The 26,198-nt window shown below is 32.4% G+C and overlaps 1 protein-coding gene across 1 annotated transcript; it reads left to right on the forward strand.

Annotated features, from left to right (window-relative positions):
- Positions 1-12,482: 12,482 nt before the first annotated feature.
- On the forward strand, positions 12,483-25,775 carry 5-HT2A (5-hydroxytryptamine receptor 2A). The gene is made up of 9 exons (XM_068773033.1): positions 12,483-13,137; positions 14,895-14,997; positions 15,903-16,024; positions 17,021-17,219; positions 18,390-18,518; positions 19,529-19,735; positions 20,911-21,080; positions 22,146-22,272; positions 25,589-25,775. Exons 1-9 carry the CDS (start codon positions 12,483-12,485, stop codon positions 25,773-25,775), a joined length of 1,899 nt encoding a protein of 632 aa, XP_068629134.1.
- Positions 25,776-26,198: the final 423 nt, after the last annotated feature.

Consider the following 26,198-nt stretch of genomic DNA (forward strand, 5'->3'; position numbering starts at 1 on the left):
CAAAGGCTACTTAAAGATTGCCACAATGACCGGTCTTCACATATGACATAAAAGATTATAAAATAAAGCACATACGGATCAAACTGACAATACACAGAGCATTCGTTTTGATCCGATTCTAATTAAAAAGTGTTTCCCTTATACAGATGTCTGTTTCAGTAAGGGATGATCACGTTGATATACTTAAGATTACTCTACTTCTAATAAAATCGATTCAAACGCGAAGTTACTCAACAGATAGTAATCTTTGATGAAAGTATTGCCATTAGTATATAGCATCAGTATATCACAAAAACAAAAGAAAGTAACCAAAATTCGGTAATTCGTGAAGAATTTGTGGGCAAAAGCACTCACATTTTCATTTTCTTTTATAAACCGGGGGCTACCCAATATTAAAGATAAGCCACGTCGAAAATTCTTGTAATATTTTTTTTAGGTTTTCTTAGTAAAATACACTAGAGTGATTTCGTAGCATGGTTAACAATTCGATACTGGCTTATTTGGGTGTAGATTTTACGTTAATATTTTTTTTTCTGGTGATAAAATCGCGACTTCTTTAATATTAAAACCAAAATAACATGACTTCATTGTTAAAATTTTAGTCACATAACGTCCACCGCTTAATGTAGGTGTCTGCCAAAGATAACCAGTTGGAAACGACCGGCATCCACCGTCTTCTAAAAATTTTAACAAGGTTGTGTTGTCTATATTGTAGGCAGACGTGCTATGCTTATAAAGCATTTTATATCTTATGTGGGAGAAACGTCTTGATGGGCTATGTCCGAATTGAACCAACCCCCACGATGTTCCTCCGATATCTTAATGTGGCCGGGCAACGGGAACATTTTCATACATTCGCAGTCTCGTTAACAACGGCTGGCAACACAGCGTCGTCTCGGAAGTACATCTCTACCATTCTCCCAAGTAAAAGAGCGCCTGAACCTTGCGCATCTCTCTCTTTTTGGTGAGAGACCAAAGATAACCAATGGACTCCTTCGAGTCCGTAACCCAATAGCCAAGGGGACTTAGAGAGCGATTACTCATAAGTATAAGCTGTTCTTTAGCTCCCTGTAGCGATTTTGGTCTTTGGTTTTATCAAAAACAATAATTGCCAAACTTGCGGTTGCAGTGGGGGATATTTTTTTACATAATTTTTTCACTTTATAGTGAAATGATAATATTACAGATAGATATTAAAATTAAAACGTATTTGCTTATAGTGACATCTTTCAAATTTAAATAAACGACTACAATATTACCAAATGCGTCCTAATTTGGAATGTTCATACACACAAATCTGGATTATTTTTGTGATCATTTTTTAATTATAGACCGAAAACAGTGTTATGGTTTGTACAATGATGGTGAATCTAAAGCTGTATTGTAATTTAAAATATTCTTTACACTGTAATAAATAGTTTTATTAATTTTTGTCAGATAAACTTTATCTATTTGTTAATGTTTATTATTGAACTGTACACAGTTGCTACAAAAGAATTAGTATTATAATTTTATGGAGTCCAGAGAAAGATATTCCAAGCTTGTCTTTATTTCTAGATCTAACCTTATGCGCATGGTTGATCTTATAAATTTTATTGCTATTCTTATGCACACATGAATGATATATTGTATTCAAACTCATAATACATTTATTCAAAATATTATTATTTATAACCATGTTTAGTAATAATGTGCGGAGTAAAAATTATAACAATATAGTTTCATAGTTTTACATAATTCAGATAGCATGAACGGCACTCTTATGTAGCATAAAATTGTATCGAAACGAACAGTTTCGATACAATTTTATGCTTATCTTATTATTATCACTACTTTATAAAATTAAATCGTAAGAGATGATGTAATATTATAAATATTGATGTATAATAATAATTTTTGCTGACCGTGATCGATTTTAAGTTATACTTAATTTAAAGTTCGGTGTTACATTTATTCTGTAAAATTATTTTAATTATTCAGCGTAATAACATTCTAAAGGGTTAAGCTTCATATTCAATTTCAAGATTATTTTCTTTTTTATATGTGTGTCGAGTCCAAAAGCAAACCGAAGTTGTTTGTTACGTAGATATAAGTGCAGTTCTCGAAGTTTCCAACTTTAAGTTTATGACTTAAAGTTAGACGAATAATAAACAAAGGTTAAGTAGTTTCGTCACAATTTATTTAAAACTATAAAAAATTAAAAGAGAAATAACTTGTTTCAAATTATAAATAAATTATTCAAAATTTGACAGCAATTATTTGGCTTATTTTAAATCTACCTAATGTAGAAAATTGAGATAAATGGTGCCGGAAATAAGGAAACATCTTCCGTTACAGATTTATCTTTTTTAAAATGAACTGTTATTATCGAATAAATAACTTATCTCTTGTTTTAGCAATTATAGGGGCTTATTTGTAAAATATTATATTGCGACTTAATTTAACTAGTGATCCGATGACATAAAACAAAACGATTAGTTCAAAAATAACAAACTGACATAAAGTTATCATTTATTCCTATGTCTCCAAGATGGAGCAGAGGGTATCCACAATACGTCGCCATCCCGAGCGGTCTTGAGCCTCGCGCTTTACTTCGCTCCACGTCATTCAACTGCCTTCACTTTTAAAGTGATCGTCCGCTGCCAGGTTTGCTTTGGGCGGCCACATCTTCACTTTCCTAGAGGATTATATTCTAGGGCTTGCCTCGGTATGTGATCAGGGTCCCTTCGGCCTATCCAGTTTCACTTGCGACGTTTGATCTGCTGGTCTAACGGAATCTCAACGCAGCGTTTCCAGAGATCTATGTTGAAGACTTTCTCAGGCCAGTATATACCGAGAATATGTTGAAGACAGTTGTTAACGATGACTTGGCTTTTTGAAAGATAGTTTTTTATATTTTAAAAAATAATAATCAAGGTAGATCAAATAACTGCTGACCTGGAGTGACAATACGCGAGGCACATCGTTTGTGGAAGGTCGCGGGAATTTGCTAGATGCAGGTAGCACATGACATAGTGATGATCTTAGAGGGAGGACTATGTCTTGCAGAGAGCGTCTATAGGGTGAAAAGAAGATGATGAAGATTCTTCTTTATCATCTTCATCATTCAAAAGTAGAAGACAACAATAGCGTATCTACTCGCTAATATCTTGGTTACTCTCCACGGAGCATGTATATGATACGCGGCTACTTTTAGCATGGACATCAAATATTAAAGTGAATACACTCCCTAACAACTTAAGATTACACACAAAAACACTCATACACAAAATTCACATACAAAGCTTAGACCTCAAAGATATCTTTAGGGTTGTACCATTTGGCAATCGCAAATGTAACAGCAGTGATCATGTCACATTCGGCGTCCGAATTCAAATCCGTGTTCGAATTTGAATTCGGATACGCACGAATGATTGAAAACAAAAAGTATTGTGGCCGTGGTGGCTAGCAACACGAAGCGTTCTTACGTGAACTTTGGGACATGTTTTCTATAAGTATGTTTAGGAATAGTTAAACATTTCTGTCTATTAGTAATTATGAATAGATGATATCTACTTTTTACTAAGTAGGTGCAGTACAAATAGTATGAAATTTTTTAAGTAGTCTGAATATTTACATTCCTTTTAATATGAATATAATTGCAGATTTTGATCAGCTTCAGCTTTACGTAGAACTCTTTTTGTCTGAAATATTACCGATTTTCCAAGAACATGCGTATTGTTATCGATTTCAACCAATAGAGCGTATGTAATCATGACAGTTCCACAAATGAAACGACCAATACAACTACTTTTATGTCACGGTCACATTAGACTACGGTTTGTGCATTATAATGCTACGGAGCATAAAGTGCGTGGGTAGATAGGGTTCCAGTATCGCCCGTGTACTAAGGATAATTCATAAAATTTAGGTTATATAAATAAGTAACATTTTATTTCTTTTATAACACTGGATAGTAAATAAACAGAGTTTATAAATCTAAGAGAGTAAAGAAATTTCGAGCCGTGGTAGTCCAGCGGTAGAAGACTGAGACTTGCATTTTCTTTTCTTGCTCTAAAATCTTAAACAGTTCATACTTTGTGCAATAGTTATATAACATTTCCAATGCTCAAAAATAACTGCCATAGAATGAGCAGCAGCGTCCTCTACGCACCATAATACCACAATACGATCGCCAGCCTGCTAAGAATGGCGATTATAGTATATCCCCTAATTTTTGGTAGAGGCCCATGGGTTGAAGTGGGCGTTTATAGGCTGAAATTACAACAATGAAAGAATTTTAAAGATACTTCAGATTTTTAAAATCTTGGCAAACAGACGATCGATTAACTGTTATACAGAGATTTCGATGTATTTTGTATGACTATCTGCGATCAGTAAATTTATATAAATGACAGTACCTCTCATTGTATTATTTATTTTACCAGCCAGAAAACTCAAGACGCATTGCGTCAATGATTTCGCCATAGGCTTTTTAACGGAAAATGTACTTACGTAGTTAATATGTTGAAATGATATAAAAGGTCTACATATATGTATAAGCCATTTCATTGAGTCTTTGTAAAACTCCCTGATCAGTACAAATCAGTTTGAATGCTTCACTACTTAAAACGACATATACAAATATGTTTTTGATGATGTTTAAGTTCTAGACAGAAAGAATTAAGAGTCTACCTGAAAAAAGATAAAGGTTATTCTGAAGAAAAAAATTGAATAATTTATGATTGTAGTCAAAGTATACACTTAATTCAAATTTATTTTTATTGGTAAAATTTTTGTTCATAATTTTACCAAAAATGTAATTTTTTGATCGGATATAAATATATGTATCTACGTTGATTGAAAAAGCGTCATAGGTTTTACGTCATACGTCTTACGTTAACTTTTTTCATAGTTTTAGTATGCGCATATTTGAAAGGAAGTACAGAAAAAAGGGAATTATTTCACTCCTTTGCTGTACGTATTAAAAACAACGCAGCGAACAGCTAGTGAGGAATGTCCACAACAAAGGGATGAATTCCTGCCTGCTATCTTTACGTTACGTTATAACAAGACGCGATAGAAATAGCCTTCCGAGTTTATAGTTGAACGTAAAATTTAGCTGTTTGCCGGCATATATCTAAAAGCGTAATTTTTGGACATCATTTCAAAAAAGGTTCTAAAAATAAATAATAAAAAAATTAAAGTTGAGAATTTAATAGGTGATAATTATCAACACCATTATTTAAGCCATAAAACGCGCACTGTTGGTTATTAACACTATTCCTACCAGGACGGTCAAATGACCGTTTTTAAATTTTCAATTGGAATTTCCAATATTCAACGTATGTGAATCGCCTTTAAACTTTACCACTTTTCCTCACATATATGTAAGATATATTTTTCAATATTCACTTATTTTTTTATTGTTTATTTTCCCAGAAAAATTTGTAGTCTGTCTTACCTACCACGACCGGTCATTTGACCGGTAGTACGATTTATACATTTTTGTAATAGTTTCTCTCTAAAACTCAATTCCAAAACTATAAAGTTTCACATTTTATCTTTTATTATTTTTATATCTACTTTGATTTACATTTTCAAATTTTTGTTTTTATTTTTGTAGAATATTTGCCCCCAAAATGTCAAGGCGTTTGAGGAGTGTGAATGTATTATTAGAGAGAATAAATGATATCGATGCAGAATGTTCTGAAGATGATCAGGAAATTATGGATATTGAAAATGACAAAACGGAAAATTATGATCCACTTGAAACAGATTCGAACACCGATGAAAACAAAAAGAATATTTCGAATGTACGTAGACGACGAAAGAGAATGAGATTTATAGTTAGTTCCGATAGTGAGAATGATGAAGAAGTAAGCGAAATTGCGATGGACGGAACTGTTTGGCAGGAAGTCCTCCTCCGTAAGTTTCTAAAAGGACCGGTTGGAAGCGACTTGCATTCAGCGTCTTTCAACGGTCTCAATCAGCGCGTCGGTACATCTTAAGTGATAATACATCTTTGTGATCAATATTATTGTATTAAAGAATTATTTTACAAAAAGATCAGAGTTTTTTCTCTGGGATCATGATACCTTTAAATCCAATATAGTCTGAGTGTAAATTGAGGAAAATGTACTTAATGATAGAGTTTCCATTTTTATGCCTTCCGGCTTCGTCTCTCGTGATTTTTAAGGTTTCGTCATATAAGATAAACAATTGAAAAATGTAACGTAAATAAATGTTGTATTCAAATCATAAAAAAGATAAAATATTGTTATATTAAGAATTAGGATTGAATAATTAAGAGAATGTTGGACTAATAAAGCCAAGTCGATAAAATTAAAATCTAATTTCGGATGAGTTAAAACTTTTACAAATTATATTTAATTAATTATGGAAAGTTTGTCGATTTTAGTATCCAAGTGAACTCTTTAAGCATAAAGATTTATTATGTATTAATTATAACGCCACGGAATATAAAGTCAGGGTTGTCAACTATATTTTAATTTTTTTCTCACGTAGAAGACGCAGGAAGTCTTGAATGTATTTATATAGTAATATCCCATGTGTCATTTCCTAGTTACTGGAACAGTACAATTTCCTGTCATCCGTTTGTCACAGATGGAGCTGATGTTTACATTGTTTGCTTTGACGTCAACTTTTATAGGGTTGTCGACTTTGCGAATACACTATTTATTTTTTTATGATTTTCTATATTTTAAATTTTATTACTTTTGCTTAACTTGGACATTTTATACAAAGATATATTTAAAAAAAAAACTGTTTTATTGATTACTGGACTGTCCAGGTTATTACTATAAATTTTAGGCAAATAGTAGATAGGAAAAGCTTGCGTAGGAACTATTTTTGGCAGTCTGGGTAGTTAGGCTTCAGGATTGGATTACCGCTTGGTTGGTAAAGAGTTAAGAGTAAAGAACACTTCAACACTTGGACCCTCATCACATGAGTAGTCTTTACGGCGGCAATGGTAGCCTGTAAGAGATCCGGGCAATTCGACTTTAAATAAGCGAGAACAGTTTGGATACCAGTAATTTTACTTATATTTGGGTGATCCCTATGTGAGTAATCCTGGTAGGATGCAAGTCTGTGTGCAATTAGTACTTTTCCTACTGGCTTAACAGGGAAAGAAGAGTTTCAACTACGTATAGCTATAGTGTTACCAAGTGCTTATTAAAATAACTTATTTTTAGTTAAAAATGCCTGTGAACATAAACACAATATGCACGCAATGTTCCATGAAGAGAGCATGTATGATACAGTGCTATTTGATCGATATAAAAAAAATTGCTTAGGTATATCGGTTTTATATAGTTTCTGGATCTGTTATTAATCTCTTGTGTACATTATGAAAAGATTACCAGAAGGGCTTAATTGGATAGAAAATAGAATCAAATAGAGCTACCCCATAACAGCATCTTGAAATAATAAGGTTCAACTTTTACTTTTCTTTCATTTTTCTAACATGAGAAGGTCTCCTACCTATTAATTCCCAAGCGTTACTAAACTAATCCTTTATACGGTTTTTTTACAAGATTTACTTTAAAAAACGTACTTTTTTTCAAGATAATTTAGGGACATTACTCGGGAGTGTATTAAAAATCCGTCTCCTAAATAAGTGTAGTTTTATCCAACGCTCCACGATCATACTTCGATATCACGAAGTTCTTCAAAACCATTTCACTCGGATCGTCACGGGTGCGGAAAGATATCAACGAAACGTTGATCTCCATAGTGACCCCAACGTCCTAACGGCCCTGAAATTTTTTAAAGTTTGCTAATAAATCCTCTCAAAGCGAATGATTCTCCCTTCCTCCTCGAAGACCAGAAAAAGGCGTTATCAATAGTTTCCACAACCCACCCATTACACTATATCCTCCTTAGACATTCAGAACACTGCACACACAGACCTCAAAACAACAAAAAAATAAGTAATGACACATAACACTGCTATTTAGTGGAATTAGGCGTTACCTTGCGGAAGTCCATCCTAAGTAAGAAAAAGTCCAATTTTTAGCCATTTCCGCACATGCAGTGGAAGTTGTGCAACAAAGGGCACCGCCCGCCAGCCCGCTGATAAATGCGTATGCAGCAAACAATGTGAATTACACAACTGCCACCGTCAAACCACTGAACACGTGTTTCACCCCTCCACGGGGCATCTTCAGGAGTTATGTTACATAGATTAGTGCTAAACACAGAGTAACTTTGACTCTCACTTTGTTGCTCGATTACCACTGCATGTGCGGAAGTGGCTAAATATTGGTCCTTTTCTTACATAACACTGAAATACTAGTAAGAGGCACCAAAGTCAGCAAGACTTAAATGCAAATGCTGCAGGACAATAGTCATGGAAACAAAAGAAACAAAACCGATAAATAAAACTGGTCAAGTAAGTTATTAAATAAATAATGAGTAGACTGCTCAATAAAATATGAATCATAAACGGAAACGTATAGAAATATTAATAAAAAAAGTAGTAATGTGAATAAATTGAAAATAGTATCATTGATAAAAAGTGATAACGTGTATTAAATAATTATAAGCAATGAGAATACAATATAGTACAGCATAAAATCAAGCTAAAAGCGAATGATTGTGACAATTATTTAAAACGGCCATATTTGAGGATCGCGGTGAAGGAAGAGAGACAATACTTGAAAGGAAATTAGTATGTAGAGGAATGCTAGAGAATTATATAATAAAAAAGAGGAAATTTAGAATATATTCAAATAAAGAAAATGCATATACTCCGTTCCAAAACCAGGTATATGAAAAGTACCCAATAACGGGGACCCTTATAAAAAGGTCATATTTTTATCTTTACGAAAATTTTCTCAAAGAGTCTCTAGCTTTCATTTTATAGACGAACACACGAACAGCCCTAGCCTGTAGTACCACTCAATGTAGCGACGTCTGCCTTATTTCATAACAATAACCTGAAGGATGAAAAACTGGGAAAATTAACAAAGAAGCCTATGAAGCTTCATAAACTTTAGTGAGTATTGGCGTAGTAATTTTTTAGGTAAAGTATGTTAGGAGTCGAAGGGAATTCTGTTATATAAATTTAGATCCACTAAACTAATATAGATATAGTATATTAATAAAAAACAGTAATTTATTGGGCTTAAATAAGGGCTTGCGGATGATAATGTTATATCATATGAATTTTATAGCTATATAAATTAATGAAATAATTGGTTACATATTATATTTTTGTGTGACGTGAAGACGAAGCAAGAAGAAGCGTAGCACTCAAAATATAGACTTTATACGACAAAGACCGCATTCTAGCATAGCAATAACTGACACCTTAAAAAATGACGTGAAAATGATGCTTAGTTTATTCACTGGGATTCTAAAAAATACTGTGAAATTTTCTTAACACTACACTGCGGATAAACAAAGCTAAAAGTTCATTCATAGTTTCTACACGTATTCATAAACGTAGTGGAAAAATCTGTTCGAAGATAAACTGCTTTCAGAAAATGCATTGAAAGCTACAAAGTGGTTGTTTTAATGAACATTACAGAAACCTTTTCGCATCACGCTCTTACAAATCTATTTTTATTTTCAAAACATATCGTCATAAAGAATGAATAAGGCATAGTTAATTCTTTGCAACCTTCTGTGGATACAAAACCGCATTGGTAACACACAACAGTTTTTTTTATTATGTGTCTTATTATAACGGCATAAGGTTTATTTTAATGTGTATAAACGTAAACACTTTGGGATTGTGAATCATAAAATCTGAAATGACATTCATACTGCTAGCGGTAACGTTAAGTTAGCTGACGCTTAGAAGATATAAAATACTTTATTTTGAGTTTGACGAAAATGTTTAGTCATTTTTTTCACAGAAACCTTTCCCATTTGCGAAATTCGAATTTTGTTTTCATAACTTTCCTTATCGATGATACATTGCTGTCGTCGTTTCAGCCCATTGTCGCCCTCTGTGAGCTATAAGCCTACCCTAAAGATATTTATGGACAATATACCATAATCGCAACGTCGGGAAGGCAGCTTGGTCGATCGCCGTAAGGTATTGTTATAGTACGCAGAGAACGATGCTGCCCATTCTTCGCAAAGTTGTTTGTGAGAAGTGACAATCTTATATACTTAATGCACAAAGTGTGAATTATACATAAGACTGCAACCCGGGAATCGAACCTGTGAACTGCGATTCAAAGTCAAAAGATTTAGTTGTAACTTATGCTAATTCTAGAAATTATATTTTATTACTTTCCAGTAATCACATAAGCCACCCCTCAAAAGATTTCTAATAGGACCAATTGGAAGCATTCTGCATACAAAGCCTGGCGGTCTCGATGCACATGTCATGCATTACTCACACATGACACGGCTGCCGTGTCCGCCTAACCTGCGTTCAAGCGAGGGCGGTCCGGAGAGACCCGTGTCTCTTCCGACCACCGAGTAGACCTCGCTTCATGCTACATACAATACACACCACTCACTACAGTATGGATTCACAGACCGCAGCCCGCCGGTCGAATACTGGTGGCCCGCCGACAGCAAAATAATACTCTCGTGCATTCGAAAAATATTGAATTCTATTCCAGAATAAAACCAAAAAAAATTTAATTACCTGTACTTCTAGCGACCGGCCCGCCATCAGTTAATGATTTGCCCGAGTGGCCTCTAGTCTTAAAAAGTCTGTGCAACCATGCACTACACTGTACACCTACACGGGTATAGTTCTCGTGTGGACGTCTTGGTCGTAACTGGGATACGATCCCCACCGTAACATTTTTAGTCCGTGGAAGTCTGTTTCCACGGGCTCAATTTCGATGAAGCTGCACAAAGCCTAAACCGGCTAGCAGCACAACTTCTAGTAAATCAAATGCAAAAATGCATACAAAGTCGAATTTCCACGTTGTAGATGTTCAACGCCGCGCTTGTCGATCTGTCGTCTCCACTTCACTTTAGGGCCGTAAAGGAAATATATTCTGCTTTGACCTTCTTACTGGTACTTCAACTTGCCGATTCATTGGACTATGTTGGTTATTTTCGTTCGTCTATAGATCTTTTTATTCTTGATCCAATCTCGGTCAGAAATTTTAAGCGTAGCCGCCTCAATGTCTCGTTTAGCGGTCATGAAATTGCCAACGTGGCTTGAAAGTAATGTGGATAATGAAAGCCTAATTATTTGATGTATATATGATATTCCTTGTCTATCTGTCAGTTCCATAAGGATTGCAAAGATATTATATTAAAAAAAACTTTTCGTATACCGTCTATTCGCATGTGCAAAAATGCATACAGTATATTAATCACAATGTTATACAGTTCCGAAAAGAAGCGTTACAAAATTTGGTAAATAATATAATATTGTTATTGTACTAATAGCCTGATTTTCTTACTTAAATAGGTATGTGATTTTTAATTATCTTAACACTTAATTGTTACATTTTAATAAACCTACTACTAGTGTGTATATCGGAATAAAAATGTAATTGGGACACAAGGATTGTTATTGTTATAGCTCATAAGTCAACGAGAAAGTAATTTAATAAAAAAAAATTAAGGTCATCTTATTATCGAAGGGGAGGTTCAAGAATATCGCACATTCCTGCGTAGTGAGCCACAGTGTGACAAGGGCGTGACGTCATCGCGCCATGACCTTGGCAGTTCAACTCGTCTTCATTAAGATGCGGAGACGAGAAGTTCCGTAACAATTTACGTCCCAGTTCGTATCTTGTTTATGGAATTAACATGTTCGCTACGCTTTTGTGTTGCGAACATAATTAGTAATTTTAGAAACGGAAACATAGAAACTTTATTACACTAATTAACAATAGAGTGAATAGAGTTTAGATGATTATTGCTTTTAAATATTAACCACAAGTTCAATCTATAGCGTCATTGATTATAGGTGTAAAGACTGGGCGGTAAAGGAGGAATACCTATATAACTTATTTTAAAGAAAGATTTATACAAAAATCAATATTTTCACAAATAATAAACAACGCAACGATATTGTAATATATTATAGGTAGATAGAAATAGTGTTTTCGAAATTCAGTTTACTATATAATATAACCATCAGTCACTGCAGATTTTGTACTGTCAGAAGTAATCGACTTGTCGCATACCGATGAAACAAAATAATTAATGTGACATATTTCAGACTTAAAAAGTATAAAAGCTTTTGCACAAAAATATATTACACAATAACTTTTCAAAAGCATCTTTATTAAAAATAAAGCATATTTTCAAACCGCAGATCTATAAGTCTAAGAAAAAAATTCTTGAAAGAAACCAAGAATGAATTTTAAGAAATGAAATCCACAAAAGGTACTGCGAAGCGGGCGCGGAACATCTACAACTATAAAGATTATAAAATCATAATTTTGTTTCAGGTTTCCTATAAAGTGCGGCAAGGGAGCTGCGATCCTAGTTTAAGATGTATCCGGAAAAGGTGACTTAGCGGCTTCCGCATGGATGTTGCGACTATAATGAATATCACTTTCTTGGATCTGTTTTTGGAAGACTTAAAATGTCGGTTCACTGCGGACAGTGGGTGTGGCAACGCCTTGTCAGGTCTTGACTGCGGACGATCTAATACCACCTTGGATTATTACTGTGAACTTAACCAGGATACACAAAATGAAACCACATACAATTGCTCTAGATGTATTAATAACACTTTGGATTTTAACATCAACTATACAGTATGCGACAATAGATTCAAACTCAAGATGCTTTCTCATATATTCGAAAGTGCAATGAAAAATTTATGGTTGAGACTACCAGAATACGAAATATGTGATCGGGATACGTTGTTCTGTTACGACGGTTACGATCGGACGTTATACATTGACGTGAATGATAGTGATTTTAACAGTAGTGCTATAGAACCTTTTCAATGTAAATGGAACGTAAAAAATTTCACTAGAAATTTATCCGTAGCCGTCGGTTACGAATGGAGCTTTCTGTTCGTAATATTGTTCATAATTGCGGGCGGTGTCGGGAATATTCTGGTGTGTTTAGCTGTGTGTCTAGATAAGAGACTTCAAAATGTCACAAACTACTTTCTGCTGTCGTTGGCGATAGCGGACTTGCTCGTTAGTTTGTTTGTAATGCCCATGGGTGCTATACCGGGGTTTCTAGGTGAGTAAAATTTCTATATATTCCTAAGTTATTAACATTTTTATAAATTATAAACTAATAGACAAGGATATGGACTCCGTAATAAATAGATAGTCACGTATTTTTTATGTTTTACACGTTTATGAACGGTTAATTAAAGCTTAAACATAGAACATACCAAATTACACACACAGATAAAACTTGAAAAAGTATTGTATATATAAAGAACGTCAAAAAAAAAAGAAGTCGAAAAGAGTTACGTAAAGGATTAAGAAAATTCAATAGAACAACAAAAAAGTATTCGCGGGCATAGCAGTATTCAAAAATGTTTTCATTCGGATATCGAAACAGTTTGCCCGAACTTCTATCGTTATTTTTGCTTATAAAAAGGTTATTGAGAATCATACATGCTTTCGTTTCTTTGAATACGGAATATTTGCCAAAGGAAAGTTATACTTTTCTAGACGTTTTACTTCGGTGGCCTTTGTGAAATTGTTCTTAAATCATCTTTTATCTTTATCATTTCTTATTCAAATTTATGTCGTAATAAACAATGAAATCAATTTTATTACTTTAGTGTAGATGTTAAAAAATGAAAGATTTGAAATTGTGTATATTCTTGATTATTTAGGAATTATTGTCGATTTTAAAATGATATTAGCATGATAATATCTCAAACTAATTACTTACCTTAGTATTTGTTAAACTCAATATTGGAATAAAAGTTTATGATTATTATTTGGACGATTACTTATTATTTTTTGTATGACCTAAGAATGCAGTAAATTATTATTCGCTCATTTTGAAAATGCTTATACTGACAAAAATTATGTATAAAATTTTCGTTTTTTCTCCTTTTTTTCAAGACTGGCTATTTAACGACAATATTATTAATACGTATATACATATACATTAAAATATATATTTAATCTTTTCTTTATATAGATCCTACTTATAACAACTTAAATTATCTAATTTTTATATCTGGTTGGTATTATTTAATCTAGCTGCTAATTTTAGATCACTGTTCTCCATTTCGTAACATTATTTTGTTGTTTATACCAAAGCGTTTATAGTCTAACGACTTGGTGACCCAAGCAAGGGATCTTTGAAATATAGGAGCTATATTATATTAATGAAAGTTGCAATCAGAGATACGATACGCTACAGTAATTTGTATTTTATAAGTAGATAGCAGCTCTACTATAATGAGGTCGGAGAACATACGACAAAGTAAACTTTGCGTCACCATTTTGTAAATAGTACATAATAGCATTGGTGACAATTTTTTTTGTAATGTGTATGAAGATTTATAAGCAGTGATTAAATAGTAATAAGATATAACAATTAGCAGTCTTTTCTTCTCTTGTTTAAAATCAGCATCCTTCTAAATAAAAAATGATTATTTTACGAGTAAAAACTTAAAAAGGGTGAATCTATAGCTCGTTCGCTGTCATTACATACCCTAAACAAAAATCTATATAGTATACAATGGTTTCGAATGTAATTAATAACAATAATACAGTAAGAAAAAGCGTTTTTTAAATTTGGATCTCTACATAAAATTCATTATTATTTACTATTGGTCCCTACAGACTTTGTGCTGCCAGAATTAATTGGCATGATGTATTTTCACTTTATACAGAATGATTGGGAATATATGTAAAAACTTTAAAACTTTTTGCAGTCAACTAAGCTATTTGTCAACCTCTTTAAAGGTTTTACAGGTAAAACAAACATTCTGTATTTAGAAGGACGTTAATTATATTTGTCGTCAGGTTACTGGCCGTTGGGCGTGGTGTGGTGTAACGTGTATGTCACATGCGACGTCCTGGCCTGTTCAGCGAGCATCATGCATATGTGTTTTATAAGTATAGGCAGGTAAGTGGCCTTTAACTTAAATTGGTTTAAGTTATGAAAAAAAAATCCTGTATATAAATGTATATACAATATATTTTCATTTTATAATCTAAGATTTCTCGATAACATTGTAATTATTTCAGCCGTTTATTCTCAACTTTCCAAACCTAGTCACTCAAATTTTAATGCTATTTTAGTTAAAAAATTCTATTATTCTTTAAATTTGAATTTTTTCTCGTAATGATATTCCTCGGTCTGCTGGGGTTTCTCGTGGCATTAGGTTGGCTTGAGTAAGTGAAACCCTGACGTAAAATAAGCGCAGTGCTGCTTGGTTGCAGTAACCAGTTCGCCGAGATAAGCTAAGACATTCTTCCGTTTTGGTCTAATTTCAAAAATGAATATGTCTAATTTATATTAAAAAAGAAAGAAATGTATATCAGAAAAATTCCGATTCACAGCACAGTAAATACTTTTATTACACTTTTAATATTCTTATAAGCCAACTAGCAGTTTCCATTAGACGACTTATCACTTCGATGGTTATAGAACGAGTGACCGAGCTCCCGACTCAATAATCAAAGCGCTGTTTTAACCCCACCACTCTCAATCCTTTTACCGGAAGTTGTCACAAAAGAGTGACGGGGTCGAGTAGTGTTGCCATTTAAGAAAAAGAAAACTACATTATGTAAAATTATTACATTTATTTTGTTTTTATTTACTATTATAAAATTATTCACAATTTTTCATAGAAAACACATTTAAAAAGTATTAAATTAATAAGATAGTCGAAATGTTTCCAATAGAAATAAGTTTCTACATAAAATTTAGATCGTAAAATAAAGAATTATCAGCGTAAGGTTCATTGTTACTACTTCTAAGAAATAGTGCGATGAATTATAGAAATTTTAGGTAATTTCATTTTCCAGGTACCTCGGAATACGCAATCCACTTAAAAGCCGGCACCATTCGACTAAGAGAGTAGTTGTAATTAAAATTGCCCTCGTCTGGCTTCTGAGCATGTTCGTTTCCAGCTCAATTACGGTTTTAGGTGAGTTGTGTAACGCTGTTGACTAGCTATCGTAAACGTAGCAATGAATATAGGGCTTTAGTTTAAGTATTGCAAATCCCAGACGTTTTATGGTCTTTAGAGACTAAATGATCCACCACGATCTTCTTTATCGTCATCATCATTTCGACTATAAGACGTCCGAAAAGGGAAACGAAGAGAGATTTTAGGTGGCAGAAGTGTAAAATAACACTTTTGTAATACCATTAAAGATAAGTCGAATTTTCCTCCGAGACTTGTAGAGATCCGGTTTTCTTGCAAAGTAATAAGATCTATCAAAAGAGGAAGTAAAAGAAGTAAAATAAACGAGTTTAGTAAGTACGAGCTCGTCATAAACCAATCTCCTTCTTAAAAAGAAGAACAAATAATATATATATATAAGATTGTGTAGAGAACATGAGCTTCCGAAAAATTACTCTAAGATATACATGGTTTCAATCGACTATGAGACACCTAAAGGTCTATTAAATAAAATATAATTTTAATTACATAAGTGCCTATCTTTTCAATGGAATTAAATATCCATAAAGATCTTCCTTAAATATAACCGAAGAATGTGTTACTATTATTTTTATGAAAAAAAACTTTTTGTTATTTGTTCCGTACATACTCGTCCGCGGTTAATTAACTTTACCCGGAATCGAATTTTGAATTAAGATTACAATCATTTAATGTGTTTACATGTATGGGTACTTTAACCATTATTTATATGAGCTTTGAATAAGAGTATACAATACGTTGTGTCGTCAACTTCTTGTTTGAATAAGTCATTTAAGTTATAAAGAATGTGTGATTTTTTAAAGTGCTGAACGTATTTCCAAATTTATTATTACGTGTATTTTTTACCCGATTTGCAAGCTTTTTATGGAATCTATCTTCTGTGTAAAAAAATAAGATGTGTTTACCAACCATGATTACCACAAATTAGCTAGTTTCGTTATTATCTAAGTATTTTAAAATAATTTTATCTTTATACAGGTATTATCAATCGTACGAATATTATGCCAACGCCCGAACTTTGCGTTATAAACAATCGACTTTTCTGGGTGTTCGGTTCGTTGGTCGCCTTTTACATTCCAATGCTAATGATGGTGGTTTCATTCGCCCTCACTGTCCAATTGCTGAAAAGACAGGCACTGCTCGCCGCTACACCTGTTCCAGGTGGGACACAAAGAAGGTAAGACCTCATAATATAAAAAAAAATATCTTGCAAACATTCTCTATTGATGCCTGCATTTTATTAGAAAGACGACAATAGCCGTAATTCTATAGATTGACTTATTTTAGATAGATAAAGAGAGTATAGTAAATTTTGTGTTTGGTTCAATCACAAAGTGATTTCTGGTTACTAAATAATTGTGGACTCAACCAAACAGCGCTCTTATATACGGTTATCAGTATAAAACAATAGAATAAGTAAATTGACTACTAGCGCCATCTATCCGCGCCTTCTGAAGTAATAGCGTTCCGATGTTATTATATATTTACATTATTATCCACTTAGGGTAATTAACAGTGACTTGTATAAATTATAAGAAGAATGTTAGAAGAGCCCAAATTAACAGAAATTTTAATTACATTTTGTAACCCTTATCTTATATGTTATCTTCTTAGAGTTTTTTGACACTTTTATTTTATTCGCATTATTATCTACAACGGACCTTTTGCAATGACCACCTGTGTACGTCTAGCAAATAATCCCAAAAAGTCCCAATGTGATAATAAATAGAATCGAATTAAGTCTCACAATAACAGGATCGATCAAATCAAAGCTAGGACGTTTTCAAGCGCTCTCTGATCTGAGAAAAGTCTGCAACAAATTCAAAAGTGTTTTTTGTCATCACAGAGGATTCTTAATTCAGTAGTTAAACAATTAATTTCCAAGCTTTATTATCACAATCAAAATCGTTTACACTGTAATAGAACTGGATTAATTACAATTTTTGCTGTAATAAAATTCTCAAGTTTGTATCACTAGTGTGTAATGTAAGATTATATAGTTGGTCACAAAATAGTTACTAATTCTATAAAGCATAAAAAATTTATATGCGGTTAAATAAATACGACTGTATGTATATAGAGTATTTACAATTCCGGTAAAGTCAGATAGTATTCTTCTTATAATATTTTCTTATTTACGTATAAAAAGTATCATATGCATGAGCAAGAATCAAGTTTATTCACGTACTATTATAAAGTGGTTTACAACAGAAGAAAGTTTAGTACGTGAAAATTTATCAACAATTGAAGTCTTAGATGGCTTACATTAGATTTAAAATTTCACTCAGGGTTGTTGTACCAAATAACTGAAGAAATGTACATTGTTAAAAATACGTTTTCATTTTAGACAATGCGGCGGTTTTGACAATGGTCCCTCTCAAGGTCCGCGACGAATAGGCGCTAAAAGCTCCCCCGATTCGTCACCCGGCGGCAATGTTTCCAGGCAAATGACTTGGAGAATAACATCAACAACTAGGTAAGTAGAATGTACGATTCCGTTTTAATACACCATGAAGGTTTTATTTATATATTGGTTAATGATTCTTTTTTTAAAATGCGAATAACGATGCTTAATTTTGAGTAATAATTATTTTAATATTGAGTCAATTTTAACGCAAATGGGTGTTAAAATTGGACTCCTATTGATGTCATTTGACAATCAATTTAGATTGATATCCTTTATTACATAGTTTTTACATCGTACACTACAACTACATCCATATGCAGGTTCATTAGTTACGGATGTAAAAACTTCAATGGTATGGTGAATGTATGTAATTTGTCAATAAAAAAACTTTAAAGCTTTCACATCTATTTCGAATCACCTGTGGTCACTTTGAAATATGTTACATAAATTTAATTTTTTCTTTTTGGTATGCTTCAGACTTATAATTTCTGGTAGTACAAAGTCTGCAGGGACAGCAAACAATGTTTAATTTTAATATGTAGTAATCCGAGTTTTGAAAAGTTTTTTCCTACTGTAACGTCATTATTATTGATTATTTTTCAAATTAAAGGTTTTGACCGTGTTGTTATCGATTTGAACCAATCCGTCATACAAAGTTACACAGGCAACTAAGCTTAACATCTTATAGTTCGACAGATTACCATTAAAGCTACTTATTTCTAACTATTTACAATACGTAATTATATTATTATTATGGTTTTTAATCAATAGTTTTTAATTAGATTTTACATCCAAAGACTATTTAATGATTTATTAGTAAAGATAAGTATAACGATGAGAATTTTATTTTCATATTAAAAAATAGACATATACTCAAAAAAAAAACAGTGGTTGTTAGTATTAACGCCCGTTTTTTTAAATAAAAGATATTGCAGTAAGGATCTTGTCCAAAATATTTTTTCTAAGTGAATTTTAACACGAATATAATATGCATCTGTAGTAGACAGCATACCGTATGCGCATGCGCTGTTACTTCGTTCTATTTATGAATAAAGTAATGGAGCTATCAATACTTTTAGAGCGCAACGAAATAAGATTGGAATGAGTGTATCTAATCCTCAATTGAGCTACATGAATGGATGTGGAAATGGAAGCGGCTCTGGCGGTTCCAGACGCGGACGAGACGTCGGCACCCAAACACCTCTCAGTATAGCAGCTGAAACAAGGAGAGCAAGGTTGAGGCCATTAAAGTTAGCTATCGCCCCGCCAAATGCTCTCAATTTAAGGTAATTATTATATTTACAAGTATAAACATTTTATTAAACTTACAGTAAGGACAAAACTATCAATGGGTCTTATTTTTAATGCAATAAATTACAAAAATGCTTGACGCCTTTAAGATATTCTCTGTTAACTTATCTAAGTAACTCAAAACAAAACCAAAAATGTAATTTGTATATTTATAATCGAATCCATAGTTCTCTTGGTCACACTGTCAACTGGTCTGGTCCAAGACTTTATCGATTTCTATGATCTTTTCTATTATAACTTTCTCAATATTTTAAATAAGACTCTTATGAAAAGTAAATATGAAAATTGTGTCTAATAAAACTTTGAGCATTTGATTGTTCACGCGCTGGATATTTATGTGTTAGTTTAACAGGGATAACGGTTAATATTTATAGATCCCAAAAAAAATCTATTTTTTACACTTCATAAATAAAGCGATCACATTATTATATTTCATTTATATCATGTATTACTTTCTATTGGAATGTCATAACTTCTCGCAGTATAAGGTCAGACGAGAGAGGGACTTTTTATGTATTATCTACCTAGGTAGGTAATACATAAAATAAGAAAATTTTATTTCATCGCTATGGAGTTTATTTGCTGATTCGATTTTTTAATTAAACTTAATATAAAAAAAATTAAACTGCAACACAGATAATTTATATTTGTTTATTTTTATTAAATGAAAACCTGATCGTTATATTCAGAGAATTAAACTACTGTAAGTATGAAAATGAGATACTATCTCAAAGGTTCAATTGATTTGTTCTTTTTCTATTGGGAGACATCACAGTCTTAATTTTTTTTAGTAGATTTTCTATATAAATACTTCATGATCCTTTTTAAAGAATAATATAACATTTACGCTTATTCGTCTTAGGAATATTCTTGCATAAAATTGTAAAATACTATATGTAACAAGGATGTATTCTTATGAGCCTTATTTATATATTATATAAAATAATTAAGATCTTTTATTGTACACATGAAATGCATAGTTATAGCCTTTTTCATATCGAAATGTTAAAAATTTTTATAATGAAAAATATCTTTACCAGTTAAACTCTTATATCGTGTAAATTTATGCAAATTATAAATCCTTGTGTGTAATAAAGAAAAGAAACCCAGTTTTTAGTTTAAGATAATTATTTGAAATATCCGATCGCAGGTTTCTTACAAATCGTAAAAAAGCAAGATCGTTGTCCGCAAACGCGGTCGCCAATGAACAAAAGGCTACCAAAGTGTTGGGGTTGGTTTTTTTCACGTTCGTTCTGTGCTGGGCGCCATTCTTCCTTCTCAACATTTTGTTCGCATCATGTCCGGCTTGCATCGTGCCCGGTAAGTTATAATAAATCAATTAAACTATCTATACATATATATAAGAGATTTCCGCCATATATATTTACTCATCACGATGTCTCTGAAACTATAAGAAATAGAAACTTGAAATTTAAAAAGAAACATTAGTTTTAGCAAGTAAAGATCAGTTAAGATGGATTTTTAAAAACTTTGCCCGCAAGGAGTGTAGAGAGAACGTTCATTAACAAAAAAATGCATATTTGCAAGCTATAGCTCTTTAGGTATAAAACTGTTACAATAAATTTATTTTATAAAACAACACCACATATAAGGGAGTGCAGGGCTTGCGAAGCGGACAGGAGACGGCTAGTTTGTCATTTGCGTTTAAATTTAAATCTAGTAATTAACCAAGTTATTAAATTATTGTAAGAATAGGACCAATATTTAGCCACTTCCGCACGTGCACGCGGTAGTCGTGCAAGACAAAGTGCACCGCTCGTTAGCCCGCTGATAAATGCATATGCGGCAAACAATGCAAAATTACACAACTGCCACCGTTAAATCACTCAACACGTGTTTTACCCCTCCACGGGGCATCTTCAGGAGTTATGTTATAACCGATTAGTGCCAAACACAGAGTGAGAAAGTGGCTAAATATTGGTCCTTTTCCTACTTAGGATGGACTTCCGCAAGGTAACGCTTGATTCCATTAAGTTATTGTGTTATTATTTTTTGGATAGATAATTAAATTAAGGAGGAATTACATATTTATAATTTAATACACATCATCTATCCATCATCCATCTTTTTACTAAATAAAGGCTGTTAGCTACGACGAAGCAGAATACATTGTACAAACCAAACTATAGTATATACACGAACAAAGTATTTATAATTACTTTTTATAAAGTCTTACAATCTATTTTGGTATAACGTTGAAGTTTCCGCTAAACTGTAGCGGAAACTTCAACGGAAGGACGAAGTATTCTAACACAAACAAAACATTTTTTATAAAAGAAGGCTTCTTATATGTGAAATTTAATATCGAAATAAACTTTTGCATTTTTATTAACTTCAATATGTTATGATTTTTATTTTTTTCAGACCACGTTGTCAACGTATGTTTATGGTTAGGTTATATGTCTTCAACCATAAACCCTATCATCTACACCGTATTCAATCGAACATTCAGAGCGGCATTTTTAAGACTCCTAAAATGTCATTGTAGCAGGTAATGTATACGTTTTATGATTTATATAAAACTTAGTTTTTGTTGTTAAAAATGATATATGTACGGAAGGTGGTTAGCTGTACGGGATGCTTTACAAATGTTTAAATAGTTTAAGTTAAGCAAGATTTTTCAGGGATAACAAACACTTTTTAAATCAAATTAAAAAAAAATATAAATCGTAAATAATACATTTTCTTTTGTATTAATGTAAGTTTTGGCAATTATGAATGGAAATGATTTCCGACGGATGTTCTCTACTGTCTCGCATTATGTAGTTTTTTTTAAGACTTCATCAAAATTTCGAATATTTCTTTAATAATATCACAGATTCGAGTTTTAAACCTACAATTGTCGTAATTGGTACTATATAAGCTCTATATTTGACTTAACTCATATAGGCCCGTCAATAACGAATATCGTCTCATTTACGGAATAAACGTTAAAAGCTGCATTGGTACATTCGTTCAATATTTGCTTAGGTTGTAGTTCATTATTTGTTTAGTCGGTGAAGATAAACGTCAATGCATTACAACGAGGTCCTCTTGAACCTGCTACATGAACACCATCCCAGCATCCGCACGATGAATACATAGAATGCTGAGAAGTAACGTCGCATGTGTAAATTAAAAAACAAAAAATAAAATCATAATATTGTCATTTTGAAATGAAATCATATAAATGTACAGATTTTTTTTTACTAAAACTCTAATTATTGTGATTCATGTGTTTTTTATAGAGCCTTGTATATTCCACTGTAGAGTGTCCTCTGTATCTTAATTGATTCACTTTATCATCTTTCATTTTTGTAATTTATCTAACACCGTCTTTATGTTTTGCTACGTTCTATGAAAATGTACTATATTTCGATAAACATTAGCAATTTTCTAACGATAAAAGTGTGATATACACCATGTAAAAACAAAAAGCGTAAACAAATGTTGTATATCTAAGACAAGAGTTCAATGACCTAATAAATCATTCCTTGGATTATGACTGGAATAACATCTCAAATAATGTTCGGAAAGCTTCTTTCTATTGCTATATTTAAACTAATTTCCAAAGAACATCTAAACAGGTGTTCTTTGGCTAAGGTGTATTAGAGTTTTAATGATTATATGTGATAGCACACGTTGGGAACGATTTGTCTATCTCCAGGCTATTTTAATATTTGTTAAATATGTAAAATTATATTTTTCTAAAAACATGTAGTCCAGTATACTTTCTTGTTCCTGATCTTCTCGCGTATGAAGCGTTCATTACAATTACCAAACAGATATACTAAACTTTATGTCTATAAGAAATATAATCCATCGTAATATGTCAAGTTTAGGATTTTAATTTAAATTTGACGAGAAAGCGAATAAAACATGTGCTCACAAACGAAATTGTGTAATTTAGAATGTTCAATTTGAGCAGGACTGATGCTACCTTTAAAATAACTACACAACAAGACTGTCTGGGGTTCGTAGCATTATACTTGTTTCGTAGAGTTTATCGTACCTTAGAGTTCGAGGTAGCAGCTATTTGCAAGGGTTGACAGCGACCTGCCTTACCCTCTAGTACAGGATTATCTTACCTTTTTTGTGCCAAAAAGCCTTACGTTCTCCTATGTAACCAACAATTATTATATTTAAGCGAAAAGGTTAAACTCGTGTTGACACAACTATAAAATTGCTTGTGGGGTGTGGGTCACACATAAGGAAACACTGTTCTAGTAGAATATTAACTATTCAAGAGATATTTTATTTACTGTCTGTATATGTTATTCTAAACAACACCTCATGTGTTGATAATTCGGCGAAATGGTTTTAGAAATTTATTCATCGATGCTACATATAGATGACAACAATACAGAGAACAAAAAAAACGTATTTGAACCACTAATTATAATTTATCTTCGCAAGTCATAGTAGTAAGGAAAATCCATGTATAAGAAATTTAATAATTTATGTTATAAAAAAGTAACCATACTCATAAAATAATACAGGTGAATATATTACAACAATAAAATACTGAGTAAATTAACAAACATAGCGCAATATTTATCAGTTCAATAGTAGTGCAGGTTTTAATCTTAAAACTATCTTAAAGTTGTAACTTGAAGTTAAAGTTTTAAGTTTTAAATTTTGAAATAATTGTTAGAAACAAATAACAATGTATTTTGTACATCTAAATCCTTTTCCGTAATTGTAAGAGGATTTTAGGCGTGATAAATATAAACTTAAAAATCTACAGTTGTTATTAATAATATAACTATAGATTTTGAAATTCGTGAAATGTATTAAACGCGGTTGGCAATTCTAATCTATTCATTTATATATTGTTTTTGATAGTTGTGTGGACTTCGTGTTGTTATACTATTGCAACTACAACACTAAGTAATCAACGAATCTCTTAAATCAATCGTACGACAACACAAGCATTGTTTATCGGAAGACGCATTCATAAAATAATTACCCAATTCATTTATAAATTTATGAATGAATATTGATTTATTACATAAGTTACTATCTGCCTTTATCGGTATCGATATTATAATAAAATAATGAAATGACAATATTACTAAGGCCTAACTTTGTTTACGAATCTGTTCTTCGTAAATTTATAATCTATACAAATAAAATAATATGTTATGTGACATTGAGAGTTTTGAGAATACTAAAAATAAACTAAATATTAATTTATAAATCAATTATTGTTTTTTAAAATCGTCTTTTTGACAATCTGTGTATAGATCCATCTTGTAAAACTATATAATAATTTTGCATTTTCAAACGAAACAGCCAATTCATCGGCATCTTGAAACTTCTCTGTAATCATCCTCTCTTGAATATCCTCTGTAAGTTCTATCAAATGGACTAATAACAAAGAGTTACGTTAAAAAGTTAAATTTACAGTCCACTGAATCTAAGCGAATGCTTAAAAATGGGAAATGAGCTTTGCTGTTTATTTACGAAAATCGATCCGTCTATGCAACGAAGTCTTATTTTTAAGAAGATAATTGCTAATACTAACGCTGTGTATCAATTTGAATAGAAGAAGCTTTTAAAAACTGCCTAGCAAGAGAAAATTACAAATTCTTTAAAGCATTGTTTAAGCCTCAAGACAATCAATCAAAATGTTCAAAAACTCTAATTAAATTGATTTTTTGAATATTTTTTATTTTGTCACCTAGGAATGTATTCCCTATTATCCCATGTAAATTACCATTCCGTAACCACGGTTTCTGTATTCACGGCATGTAACCCGTGAATAAAGAGTTTTTATTGTACATAATATTTTATTGAATGGACCTAAGGTTAAATTTTCTTTGCAGACGAGGTCACTGTACGCGATACATGTCAGTCGGATCAACACGCGGTGCCTCCCAGTTATGTGCACGCTCTGCTTTACCTTTGGCGATATCATTGCGACCTTCAGTGATACCTCCTCCTTCAACACAAGGAACCACCGAGTCAGTTCTCATAGAGGCTCCCTTGCCTGGCTTTAATATGCGATATTGAACTAGTCATTATATTACAATATTCGACGGACACAGTTTAACCGTAAGCAAATGAAAGGGATAGATAATTATAGTACACATTAATACTTGGAAACAAATCTAAAGATGCTTTTACACGTCGTTGTTTTTAACAGCTGCGTAAAGAACTCATCATCACCTATGTATGTCTTCTGCTGAACATAGACTTTTCCATGATATTCCAACCTGGATCCAGCTTTTCTGACGCCCTTAACAACCGTCATTACTTTGTGGTTGGACATTTTTCACTTCTCGCTCAAGAGTTTTCACAACCTCAATGCTCCAGGCTATCCGTTATTTGCGCAATGTGGCCTGGACCTACCACTTCCACTTTGCAATCCTTTGGGGTATAACACTATATTTTATTAAGGGTACCGAAAAGTAATGCCGCTTTCTTAAGTTAAAT

The sequence above is a fragment of the Battus philenor genome, unplaced genomic scaffold (assembly GCF_028537555.1).
Source record: "Battus philenor isolate CCGP_79_NKW_IND1 unplaced genomic scaffold, ilBatPhil1.0.hap1 SCAF_5, whole genome shotgun sequence".
NCBI classification, from domain to species: Eukaryota; Metazoa; Arthropoda; class Insecta; order Lepidoptera; family Papilionidae; genus Battus; species Battus philenor.